The sequence below is a fragment of the Emydura macquarii genome, unplaced genomic scaffold (genome assembly GCF_026122565.2).
Source record: "Emydura macquarii macquarii isolate MOO-44397 ecotype Brisbane River unplaced genomic scaffold, CSIRO-AGI_Emac_v2 contig_2205, whole genome shotgun sequence".
NCBI classification, from domain to species: domain Eukaryota; kingdom Metazoa; phylum Chordata; order Testudines; family Chelidae; genus Emydura; species Emydura macquarii.
Window position 1 is genome coordinate 4,514,689 of NW_027132342.1, and position 13,777 is coordinate 4,528,465.

Below are 13,777 nucleotides of genomic sequence, written 5' to 3' on the forward strand. Positions count from 1 at the left end.
AAGGAAGGGGTATTTTAGTAGGGCTGCCAGAAAGGGGAAGGCTGCTAATACTCTAGCTACAGTGGCTGAGACAATTGCAATTTAAGGTGGAATGATAGTGGTTCCTATTTGGGCCTAGGGAAGGCAGGGCTGTGAGTGCTAGGGTTCGTCAAGCCTTGTATCCGGGTGCCTCTCCCATGTCAACGAGAGGCACATTGAAGCTTGCAGATTTTAAGGCCACAATCTGTCAATGGAGTGTTTCATTGGGGCTCCTCTGCAGGGGCTTCTTGCCCAGTCTCCACTGCTTGCCCCCATGTTCTGCACCTACCTGATCTGGTTGCAACATCCACCACTCACAACCTGTTCATGCACAATAGGAGCTCTACATGCAGCTCCCCAGCAGCCTCCCCTGCATTCAGGTTCTCTGCTACTTCAAATGTGCCATGCAGCCACCCCTCTCCTACAGCAAGATTACTTGCTGGGTCAGGTTCTTCCACAGAGTTTCTGCTTCCACCCTCTATGGACTAGGAGAGGGGGCTGTGCCTGAACGTCCTTCCTGGATGGTCAGGGGGAAGGGAATTGACAGGAATGGTAGTTTCCTGCTTAGCGATTTAGATGCAAGGCATTTTGTGAGACTCTTGCACATTAGATAACAGTAAGTCAGATACAATTTGCAGGTTAGAGATAATGGCACAAAAGAAGTGAGCAGGTGGAAAAGCAAGACTACATCTTCAATTGAAGAAAATCTAGAACTTTCTGTGGCCAGAACTCAGAAGCATCAATCATTTTGTTTTATCATCTTTCTTTATTTTACTCTTGTTTTCCACTACTGTAACCATTGTTTCCCTATATCAAGCACATAGGGCTAAAATACACTATTTCAAAAACACAAAATAAAACCATGTGCAGCAGTTGTGTGACTTACTAACACGATGTTTCAAGACAAGATTTTGAAGGAAAATAGTGAGCTTCCAAAGAAATACAATGCCCAGTTCTGTAACAAAGTGCAAAAAGTCAGTACAATCATTTCTATGAAAATATATCCTATTTAAGTGCACATGTGCAGGTAGAATGTCAGTGTGCAACCAGGAGCTTTCAGGTGACTTAGTTTGTACATAAGTTTGTCTACATTTAATAAAAACCATAAGATTTGTACTTGTATCTTTGAGATTAAAAATTGCTTGATATTTGAGCTTGCCAACAATAAAAGCCTGGCAGTTGTCATCACCCTGCAGTTACAATGAAAGAAGGATGGACCAGTACTGCTTTTAGGTCTTATGCCACATGCTATGTAGAATTGGGCACCTATACTCCATACTCAGTTCAATTCTGATCCACTGTGATTTGTTAATGTACAGTACTGGAAAATGTTCAGTACTAGACTTTCTGCATGCTTATAAAGTGGAAAACCCACCATTTATAGCAAAAAGCAAGAGTAATGGTTTGGCAGCAATACCTCAAACACTCGTTTTTCTACCCATAAATATTCCCTTCTACAATGAGGTCTCCCCCACCTTAGGTTTTGACAGGGCCTGAGGCTGAACTGAGAACAGAATTTAGAAACTGTTCAAAAAAGAACTAGGTAAGTTCATGGAGGATAGGTCCATAAATGGCTATTAGCCAGGATGAAAAATCATGCTCTGAAGTGTCCCTAGCCTTTGTTTGCCAGAAGCTGGGAATGGATCACTTGTTCTGTTGATTCCCTCTGAAGCACCTGGCATTGGCCACTGTTGGAAGATAGGATACTGGGCTAGATGGACTATTGGTCTGACCCAGTATGGCCGTTCTTATGTTGAGTGTATTTCCAACAAAACAGGCCAAAGACTTTTCTAAACCAGTTTTGCTTGGAACAATACATAAACTCACTTTCCAAATTCTATTTCAGGGCCCGTGTACAAGGCACCATAGACAAAAGGTAATACCAAAGCTACAAACTTTAGCTATATAATCAGAAATTACCAAATTCCTCCCAATTTCAGAATATAAGAATAGCCATACTGGATCAGACCAATGGTCTCTGTAGCCCAGAATCCTGTCTTCTGACAGTGGCCAATGCCAGGTGCTTTCAAAAGAATGAACAAAACAGGTAATCATCAAGTGATCCATCCCGTCACCCATTCCCAGCTTCTGGCAAACAGAGGCTAGACACTGCAGAGCATGGTTCTGCATCCCTGCCCATCTTGGCTAATAGCCATTGATGGACCTATACTCGATGAATTTATCTCATTCTTTTTTGAACACTATGTATCAGTATGTATCAAAACTAGTTGTTGTCCTATCACCAACTTTCCCTGTGAGCCATCAAATCATTTTTCAGCATCATCTCGGTTTGTCTCAATAATAGTTACAGCTTTGACTAACTAGTTCAGCACCACAAAAAATACTTAGCACATTAAGGAGGAATTTCTTATGGACAAGCATTCTCAGAAACATAAATCAACACAACAATGTAGTCTTGAAGTTGCCATTTGCCATCCCATTAAAGGGATTAATCTATTTGTGCAAGTTTTGTTGACTGATAATTTCAGTGATCTGCATTTTTTCACGTCAACAGCATCAGTTGAAGTGGCTGACATGCAGATTGCCATCAGGACAAAATTCAGCTAGTAAAGTGTAAATCTCTGCTTATGTGGAATAAGAAAAATTGTAGGCATGGGCTAGTGTCCAACTGCAGATCCAGACTGGAACTTCAAAGTTCTGGGGCTTTGAGTCCATCTCTAACATACATATATAAAAAGTACACACACACACTCAAAAAAATCCCAACATGGTGCATTAAGGATAAGCCTTACTAATAAGCCACTTTATAAAACCTGTACAGGTCAGTGAGAGCACATGGCACCGTGCCAGCAAACAACATGCTTTTACTTGCTCAGTTCTAATGAGTATAGAGAAGGCCATGTATGTTCAGGATTTAGGAATGACAGACAGGGATTGTTACGCATTAAGACAATCTTTCTAAGACTGACTAATGCACACAGCTTTCCTAATAATCCTGATGGTTATTATAGGGCTGTTGGTAACTTTACATCATCAACCCTTTGAGTGCATACTGAAACTAAAATAAAGTCAGTCAAAGGAACATGTCAGTTTCTAGCTCCCAGGGCATCACTGCAAGCAAAAATGATAACATTCAGCTACAGTGTGCCATCTTCAACTTTTCCTAAAATTATTTAACTCTATTGGAAACATTCACCACCGAGGTTGAATAATATTTTTACAGCTGTAACTGTTTATTAAAGAAAGGGACACTATCAATAATATTTTAATAATCCATTTTTGGTTTTACTTGGGGTTTTTTTTGCTCTCTTGTAGAAATTTGAATATGAGGGACCAGATCCTCAGCTAGCGTATATCAGCATTGTTCCCTTGACATGTCGGACTATGCCAACTTGCACCACCTGAGAATCTGCTCTGAGGTCTGTTAGTAAATTTCATTCTTTTCTGTTTACTAAACACTGATTTATTTCCTGGTTTCTCACAGATAAGCCAACAAAAGCTGCCTTGTTTGCTATCAACATCATCTAAACTGTTGTCAACAATTATCAGCAGGGTTCTACAAACAGGTATTGTTCAGTGGCTTGTGTTCTCTTTGTGGTCCACAGAAATAAAAAGCACGCATAAATGAATATATATGTACGTTTCTCAGAAACAAAGCGACTGATATAAAAAAATTAGGATTGAGAGGGCACACAATAGATAAGCTTAATGTAGGCCATATTCTAGGCCTACACTTAACTGTGAGAGTACTGGAAACACATTTCCACAGCTGCTCTATGTCTTCCATGGAATACTGATACACCAGAGAATACTGCCACATCCTACCACAGCATAGACTGGAGCAGAAGTTTGTGTGTTTCTGTGAGAATGCAGGGCCTAATCATTCCTTGGTGAATGGCAAATTTCCCACTGACTTCAATGGGAACAGGATGAAGTCCAACCTGAGGCATACTGAACTAGTTCTATAGTTTGTGTTTAAAGGTAATGATTTGTTATTTTCTTGATTAGATTCATTAGTGGAATTACTGTCTGTACATTGACCAAGAAATACACCATAAACTAAACTGATGAAACATGCTCAAGGGCAAGGAAGTTCTCTCTCTCTCTTTTTTTTTTTTTTTTTTTTTTTTTTTTTTAAAAAGGTGCTTTTGAAAAGCCCAGAAGGGAATTAGGTGCCTATCTCCCATTGACTTTCAGTAAGAGTTGGACACCTAGCTTTTTCATGTGTTTTAGAAAATACAACCCTTAAACCAACGTACCCTTTTCTAATGTTTAAACAAATCTTGAAAGGATAATTTTCCATCTGAATAACAAGCAGGAGGAATTTAAGAAGATATGACCCCAATTTTTAAGAGATGATGTGAAATATATTAGTTGTTGTAGATGTGGATATATAATGTCTACCTTGCTTTTCCTATCTTTAGAAGCAGTGTACCTAGAGGGTATAATCAGGATGCTTTATGTTTATATGAGCTTTAAGTGCATTATTACAGTATATTGTACTACCATAGAGTGTATGCTTTGTAAAATAAAGAGGGTTGAAAAAAGCAATATATATTGAAATAATCTGCACATCAGGCAACACAACCATATCACCAGATATGGATTGATTATTTTGTTGATAACCCTTTGTTTCTTCTTTGTCTACTTAACAGTATGATGCCAGATTGTCTGCTTTTATGTTCAGAAATCGCACATATTTGTTTTTTGCCCAACCTTTCTGATGAACACAAATCCTTAGCATTTAAGAGAAAGCAATTAATAAAATAGAAATTATACTTCTGCAATGAGTTCTCACAGAGAAGGAGAGATCATGTTATCCTAGATATATTTTTCAATGTAAAATTCAGTCAAGGACTACCAGCTAGTTATCATCCTCAAGCTTAAGCTTCTTTGCTTTGAAGTTCTCTTCACAATGGCGTCGTTTATGCTCTTTCGCCTTCTTTGCAGCAGGGTTTGAGACAGTCTCAGAAATGTCTTCTTGTACGTTTCCACCAGTCCCTTCAGAATTATAAGACCAAGGAGATTTGACCTGTGGATTATAAACACAGATCAATTAAAACTAAGACTCTCTTTCTCCTCCCTCAATACAAACATGCAGAGAACATACTATGAAGATCAAGCTTTAAAAGATCTTATTAAGAGTGAAGCACAGGTAAGTCCACTTCTTTGCTTCTATTCACAACAGCATCTGTGAGACGTTCCTGAGCCTTGTCAAATTTCTTCAAAGCCCACAGGGCAGCATTAATTGTGTATTATGCCCCCATAGTACCTGCTACATTCAGCTGAACCTGAAATACCCCTTTAAGCCAGTAACATCTATGACAAGTACGTATGATGTAGCAATGACAAACACGTTAAGTTGCTATATGTAAAATACTTGAGTTTTTCAGACTAAATACAGCAATTAATTCACCCATTCAAATTATCCATTCCTGCTAACGTTAAAGCCAACCAATTGCAGCCTTATTAGAATGGATCAAGGGTCCGATTCTGTAAACCCCTGTTCACATGGCACAGTTCTTACATGAGCAAAATTTGTTACGTTCAAGACTTAAATCTGTTTGAGGACTAAATACCTGTTTTAACTTTAGGTCCAAATAGCTATAAAAAGTAAGTGGTTCCTCATTTTATGTAAGTACCACTACTTTTGTTAATGTGTAATTTAACTGGAGAGAGAGAGGCTAGTTGAAATGGAGTTTGCAGACTAATTCAATTATATGTAACAGTGACTACAGCAACAATTCTTCTAAATAAGTGTAAACAATGGTCCGAGTTCTTGTTATATGACATGGTGTTAATTCCTATGAATGCAACTGTTAGAGATTTGTTAGAGATTTGCATAGGTGTAAATAGAAAGAATAGGTTATAGCTACATAGCTTTTGACTTATTAATGTCAAAAGGGTTTCAGATATAATCAACACAGCTATAAGCCTAACATGAAATCTGTAATTTATGAGAGCTGTAAGAGACACTTCACAGTGACAACTGTAAGACTTGTGGTTTAACATTTATATTATCTGGAGTGGAAGGAATGATATTCTTGTGGAAATATGATTCTAAATGTATAGATTACTCATGTTAATTCCATTGTATTACACACAGTGAGAACAACATGTCTGAAAGGTTTTTGTTTTCTTTTAAAATCAGTACAAGACTTCCCCCTCCCCGCCTCCTCAACCCCTACACTGTGCATCTTAAGATGCGTAATTGGAAAGATAAGACACTACCACAGAAGGATCAAAATAAACATATTTAATGAGGTAGAGAAAATACACTTATTAAAACATTCTTAATTTTACACACAGTAAACAGGCAGTAGCCAACTGTGGTAAATACTAATGGAAAAATAATCATAAGAAGTCAATGTATACATAAATACCTTGTCAACACTTTTTTTGTTTGATCTCCCTGGCATGGTGATAACATGTGCCTCATTCTTCAGCAGATCAGCTTTGGGTCCTATTTTTAAATAGGCTATTGTAGCAAATGCTGTGAAACTGAAGTCTTCTCTGCAAAAGTTAAAGCACAGTCAGAGGAAAACACTGGTAACAGGAGTAGTAGAGTGGGCAGAATAGACATGAGGGGGGAAATGTAGAGACATTTAGAAACTGTTATGAATAGATGCCCCACTAATAGCTTGATCCTTTTATACCTATGCAGGCAAATAATCATTGAATTCAAATGGGAGTTGGCAGGATTAGCTCTTACGGTGGGCACTTCACATCTTATTTCTTTTTGCTGACTTTTTGGCACTTCTCATTGGTCTAGTGGGGTACAAACGATATGATATCTAGACACTAAGTGAGGAAAAAAATGAAAATTTTGACTCAGTCAACTTTTCTGGCCACTCTGGATCATTAAGGTCAAATGTGTAAATCCTTTGTCATTTTTTATTCATAATAGAAAGTTAGGACCATGGGATGTCAGAGTCCCATGTATTCAGAGATCCTTATGAAATCACTGTTGAAAAGAAAGAAGTACACATACATGGAATAGCAGGTTACAAAATGAAATAGGTGTCATTTTCACTCTGTTTTCTTCAGTTTCACATCTGACAGTAAACCCCCAATGCTGCAATAAGCTCTGCACAGGCAGCTTTCTTTGCCCACCTCATCATCTCACTGCAGTCAATGTGGCGCTGCACAAATGCAGCAGTCAGTTTGCCTCTGGGGTGCTTGTTGCAGGATGGGGGACTATGACTAAAATATTTAGCATTTACAAAAAGAAAATACCAGCAGCTTTTTAAAACAACAAAAGCAAAAACGTGTGTTACTTTAAGCCACAATTTATTTTTTTTAATTTTTCAGTTTCTCGGTCTTAAAAATGACAGATTGTTTTCCAAGAGTAAACAGAAAAATAATATCTGTGCAAACTTTTTGTAGTCAGGTTAGAAGCTTCTGAAATGAAGGAATTGCTAAAACATCTACTACTGTGATATTATACCACAACAGCATGGTTGCAGAAAAAGTAGTAACTAGTAGATTTTAAAGAAAAGAATGAATAACCACACATACTTCAGATACTGCTGCAGAATCAAATGGGCAATAATCCTCTCCAGTTCATCACGAGGGAGTGTTGGAGGAACAACATCAGCCACTCTTAACTTTGACACACCTTTGCCCAGCCAGGCATCAATTAATTTCAGTGGAGTGAGTTTTTCACTCATGTTATCTGCTTTTTCTAGTATTTTGATTAGATCCCTGCAGTATCCCGTTACATCCATTCTTTCAAATGCTACAAGGAAAAGAAGAGGACTAGTACTTCAAACAAAGCATACTGTGCCAGATGTGTTACTTTTCAATAAAATATAAACAACTCTATAACACAGTAATCTCCCCTCTTTTGAGATCAGATGTTTGTGATAAACAATACATGATAAAGTCACACTTATGCTTGTACTTAAGCTCCAATCCTGCAAAGACTTTCACATATGCTTAACTTTACATACTGAATAGTCAATGATTTCAGTGGCATTACTGAAAGCATAAAAGTTAAGCATGTGCTCAAGTCTTTGCAGGCTTACGCTTGTTATTTTGTGAGTCATCTGAAGTGTTGATATACTACCACAGCAGCTTTCAGAAATCAAATTCTACCTAGAATTCTAGACCTTTCACAGCTACCTTCTAACGGGAAAAGGAACAACACTGACATTTCAAATAATAAAGCTGATACATCCAGCTAGTTTTTAAAAATTGATTTCATACTGGTTTCTCATGAATACGTCTTCTAATTTAGAGTGAAAAAGCAATTTAAATCTCATTTGGACATATGATATGACTTTAGTGTTTTTGTTATTTGTGGCATTTTGCTGACTCGCATGCTAACCAATACGTTATTTTTGTAACTGGGTTCATTTTCACCCCAGTGATATTTATTATGGAACATTTACAGAGCAAAGTAAAGTTACACAGAGCTTTACAGAAATAAATAAGACATTTCTTGGCTCAATGAGTTTACAGACTAGAGAGAGAGAGAGAAGACAGTTTTTTAACTGAAAAGTTTAATCTGACAAATTTATTCCAATGGGAGAATGGGTAAAAATGGCTATGAAACAGACTAACAGCATCCAACATGGGTCACTGAAAGCAATGTCATTTTCATGGCAACTTGCACAGACCCCTGGACTAATGCCACTAAGTTATGTTTCCCCACAGGCATGTCTGTGTCAGAAGACTGAAAATAAAATAGTCATCCAGCAAGTCAATCTTCAAGAACTTTTCACTGACCATTTCTTATTAGACATGGCTCCAAACCAAAATCCGGGATCTGAACATCTCCAAACTAAGCTGATGTTTTGAATTTTGCTGTTCAAGCCTCATCTCTAATTATTATCTAATACTTCATTACTTGTAAAAAATAAAAATAGACTGTTATATATAAGCAAATGATAAAAATGTTATGCCAAAGAGATAATTCAAACGTCTTCATAAGTGTTCCTCATAGCCCATCATTAGAGCGTGAGCGCGAAAGAGCGAGCGCAAGAGAGCGAGCACAGGGAAGGAATGTAGTCTAGTGATCAGAGCTGGGGACTGAAGAATCAGGACTCCTGTACTTTACACCAAGCTCTTCTACAACACAGAGCTGTTGGGACGTTTAGATCACTCTGAAACCTTTGAATGACAGATACTATGTAAATGTAGGTTGTTTGGATTCCCTCCTTCTTGAGTACTCTTTGTAGTCTTAATATAATTACATTAAAAAACATTAAGATTGCAAAGAAAAGCACTTAAAAGTTACAAAATGCCATAATTAAGGTTGCACAGGCAACCTTAGTTCTGCCCCTTGCATGTATGAATAATGATCAGGGCTGCAGATTTGTCACAAATCAGAGTTGTCCTAGTTAATTTAGTAAAAGCCACAAGATTTAGTGACTGCTCCGTGATCTTTGATTATCAAAAACTGCCCTGACAAATGAAATTCAAAAATTTACCTCTTCAAAATTATAGCGTCCCACTATAATCCTCCACTGCCTCCTCAGTCCATGACGGGGGCACCAACCGCTGGCAGCAGCACCTTCTACTCTAGCACTGCAACCCTAAACTTGGGCTCGTGAAGAGGGAACCCCGCATACACTCATCTCAGGCACAGGCAGCTGCAGCTTCTGTCTTGCAGGCCTGGGTTCGGCTCCCCACTCTGGGTGTCGTGACCTGGCACACGGGGTCACAGCACTGCTCAGGTTTGGCCCGTCCAGCTCCCTGTTGTGATGGAAGGGCAGCTCCATCAAATCTGAGTAAACCGCGTGCCCCAGGTCGCAACACCACTTAGGTTTGGCTCGGCCATCCCCGCCACTCGTGACAGAGGGGCAGCACAGCCAAATGCGAGTGGCACTGCAATGCCCAGAGTGGGGAACCAGGCCCAGTCCCACAGGATAGGGGCCGCCACTGCAGGGTGAATGCAGAGCAGGCTTGTTCTCCAACCCGCCCCCCCTACCCCTTCCCAAGATCAGGCCAGTGAGACAGCCCACCAAGAACCTTCCCTCCAGGTAGTCATGGACAAACAGAGACGTGTCCATAAGTTTTTAACCACCACGACAAACCTGTAGCCCTAATGATGATCGGTCATTAATTACACAATCATACACTCTTTTTCCCACAGGACCCCTGCCTCATTCATTGCTCTGACCAGCACTAGAGGGGGCATGACACACCCACTTTGCCAGTGCATTTAATTGCTGACAGCAGAGGAATACAAGACACTGGAGTCTTTGGTTCCATTCCAGGCTCTGGAAGATAGATCTGTGCCCACTAGAGCATGCTTTCTGCCTTGTTCCTCCTTCTGTCCTATCCCCTCTAACCTGACCCATCCCAGTTCTGTCTATTCCCCACTTCTGGCTCTTCATCCCAGTCCCATTCTCCTTGCCTACCAATCTGCACTCCTTAGACTTGCCTCCCCACCACCCCAGCTCCCAAATCTCCTTCCCTATTCAGTCCCAAATGTCTCAATTCCCAGTTTCTCTCTTCCCCCGCCCCCATCAGTCCTACTCACCATGCTCATTGTTCCAATCAACTCATTTCCCTCACCCCAACCCCAGTCGTCTCCTCTGCATTTAAATTAGACGCCTTCCTCCTCCATATGGTCTGGGCACCAACAAGTAGTCACTGAGAGCACGGCCCAGACAGCCACCCTGTTCTCAATTCCAGTGCCTGGCCCAACCCCAACCCCAGCCGAGAGCAGCAATTACAGGGAAAATCCTTCTGAGCCCCCAAAACCTTGAACTAGCGCATGCTCGGTGGCTCTCTGGGGATGGGCACATGTGCAGTTTGATCAAACATAGGAGGCCTAGGGACTGGAGCATGCCCAGTGTGAATGGACTCTTCAGAGATTTTAGCTGCTGAATTCTAACAAGTCTCTACTGAGCATGTGTGAACTTAATTTTTTTCAAAGACATATAGCAAATTTGGGCAGATTTGCACAGGGACAGCAAAAAGCCACATGTGACAAGAGCTACCCCCTATCAAATGTCAAGTGTCTGTTGCAAAGCCTGAGGCCGTTAGAGCTTCTCAAAGAAAAGGACACCAGAATATATTTTTAACATAGGCAAAACGATGTATTTTCCCCTAATCTAGGTCTTGAAAACAGCTAAATTGTTTTGGCTGACATAAAAATAAAAAATAAAAATAAACAAATAAAAAAAAATTCAGCTTGAGGAAGATACTCAGAATGAAAAATTTCAGCCCAAAAAAATGGTTAAAGTTAGGCAAAATTATAAGCAAATGAAAACAGAATCTTGAAATGGGAAGTGTTGAGCAACCTTAATAATAGGCAATGCTACTAGCCTGCCTATGTGATTGACCTATTAGTTCAATCCCCTTCCAGAAGTCTTTAGACACCTTGTCTAGACTGGAAATTTCTTTGAAGCACATAGTAACCCTATTATCTAGTTTCAGCTTAAACATAAATTTACTTACAAAGCTTCTCTCTACAGCAGTTATCACACATTTTGTTGCAGTTTGCAGAATCCCACACTTCATCAAAATGATGAGCGATCAGAACCCGGCGACACCTGAAAGTATAGATATATTTTTAGAGATGAGGAGAAGAGAAAGAAGATTGTAAAATGCAAATGCGTATATATATTACATCAAATGAATGGTAAATAGAAGTCCATTTAAGTAATCCCACCTTGTCTCAAAAAAAGAATAAGGGGTTACTCAAAATTAGAAAGCGAGAAGTGTAACACTGATAAAGGAAGTACTGTTTTACACAACATATGAATAATCTATGGCATTCATTATTATGACTACAGTTGAGTGAACAGTTTAGTTAAATAAGAAAGAGGATTGAAATTAAAACGAACAGCATCTGCAATTCCAGTAAGTAGGGTGAAAATAACAAGGACTACTGATTCTAATGCTTTTTTTTTTTTCTAATCAGTTGACTGTTAGATTAGGCCAAGAAGATTTTCCCCTACCCCGCTGTATAGTATTCACTAACTGGCCAAGTACATTGTCGAGGGTGGGAGTTCCACCTTCTTCTGAAGCATCAGTGTAGGAGGAAGTACACCATATTAAAGAGGACTCTGATCCTGTATGTACTGATACAGCAAAATAGCAAAATATTCCAATACATACACTGAAACCAATATGCTTTTAGTTGACATGAGTTACAGCTGTAACACTTCTTCTAGACCCCATGCACATTTTAAAATAGTGAGAGACAGTGAGTGATTAGTTAACACTCATTTACTTCATATGCAAGATTAAATGTGATGAGCTTCAGATATACAAATCCTGGCATATGTGACTGTTCCTTATTAATGTTGATAAACATTAGTTTTTTTCTTCCAAGTTAAATGTTTAAAACTATCAAAAAGCCAGAATAACTTACTTGTTCATGTTGTGGCAATATGATACCATATCATATAGCTTCTGTTGCCCTACGTTCTCCATCACTACCATTGCACTGATTCTGAATATATCTCCAAAACCGTAATACAAAATGCAGTCAGCTTTCTGATCATCTCGACCTACAGTGCATTTAAAACACCACCATTTCGATTTTTCACAAGTTAGGAACAACAAAAACAACAAAAAGTTTTATAAACATGCAACTGTGATCCAAGAACCAATTAATGCCCACTGGCAATGGGGTACAGAGGATTTACAGGAATCTCCAGATTCTGGTACGTACTTCTGGTTCACCAAAGAAAGTCACGTGAAGTCTCAAATGAAAGCCAGTGTCACATTGGTCAACATTATCCTTGTGAAATATACGCAGATACTATGTAAGAAGTTATGTATGTATACACTCACTGAAAAATATGCTCTTAAAGCTTGTATCAAGGAATTAGTCTTCAGCAAAGGTGAAAAATAGGTTCTCTGACAGACAGGAGATGTCTATCCATTTACATGTATATTGAGTATTGTCCCACCCATAGTAAGTCCCCTTTCACCAGTCTGAACTGAATGAAAATGATGGTTTATAAAAAAGATCCAACAGGAAGAGAAACACAGCAGGGGAAGAGAACCCTATCTTTAGGCGCATATCAAAAGTTTGCTTGAATACATTTGGGGAGACAAAGAGGATGCCCAATCAATCTTCACTGGGGGAGTAAAAGGACAGCGTTTTACTTCATGAAAAAGGGGTCTCAACAAGGCTTGGTAGAAAATGCTGAAGAGAACTCTGGGTAAGATAAACTTCTTTAGATAGAAGATTAATCTGTTCATTTAGTCTCTAGAAAGTGTTATGATTATGTTTTATATGTAATTGTTTCCAGTATACTTACTCCCCATTACTGGAATCTCCATTCTTTGATAATAAACTTAGATATATTCATAGTGAAAACAAGAATAAGTGCTGTGGTGCTAAGCAAAGTGCTGGTCCTCAACTGAATCTTATAAGCTGGTGTTTACTGTTCTCTTGGGAATAGCAGGCCCAGTAACTCTGTGATTGTTCAGGGTACAAAGAGCTGGATGCAACAGGGAATGTTCCGAACATTCAGGGGTTGGTGTGTACCCACTGCTACCTGCACAGTAAAAGCGAGCTCTGCAGAGGTCAGGAAGATAGTGCTTGTGCTGCCAGACGCTATTGTTGCGGCTGAAGGTTTACTTGTCTTTTCTTTTACTATTTATGCTGGACTTGGAGCCTCTGGGGAAGGACCCAGGCTCCCCTACCAATCATCCTTTTTGCAGGAGGGACATAAGCTTCATTTCCACCCCACCCCTTTCCAGTATCTATTCCCTATACAATCTAGTAAGGGGAGACTGAGGACGTTGAGAACACTGACGTGAAGATAAGCCAAACACAAGGGTCAGGAACCAGACTGAAGGCCTTTCCCACTAGGAAGCATGAGAT

The 13,777-nt window shown here is 39.4% G+C and overlaps 1 protein-coding gene across 3 annotated transcripts in view; it reads right to left on the reverse strand.

The window, feature by feature from the left end:
- Positions 1-555: 555 nt before the first annotated feature.
- The window catches only part of RECQL (RecQ like helicase), a 28,351-nt gene continuing 15,129 nt past the window's right edge, over positions 556-13,777 (reverse strand). For 2 of the 3 annotated variants that reach the window (XM_067559189.1, XM_067559188.1), the window contains exons 12-16: positions 12,311-12,449; positions 11,392-11,486; positions 7,498-7,717; positions 6,363-6,492; positions 4,825-5,011 (exon numbers count right to left, since the gene is read on the reverse strand). In XM_067559189.1, the coding sequence (XP_067415290.1) occupies positions 4,844-5,011; positions 6,363-6,492; positions 7,498-7,717; positions 11,392-11,486; positions 12,311-12,449 (752 nt within the window). In that variant the 3' untranslated portion in view covers positions 4,825-4,843. Of the gene's footprint in view, positions 974-4,824; positions 5,012-6,362; positions 6,493-7,497; positions 7,718-11,391; positions 11,487-12,310; positions 12,450-13,777 lie in introns of those variants that run through there. The other variant, XM_067559190.1, reaches the window with a different exon arrangement.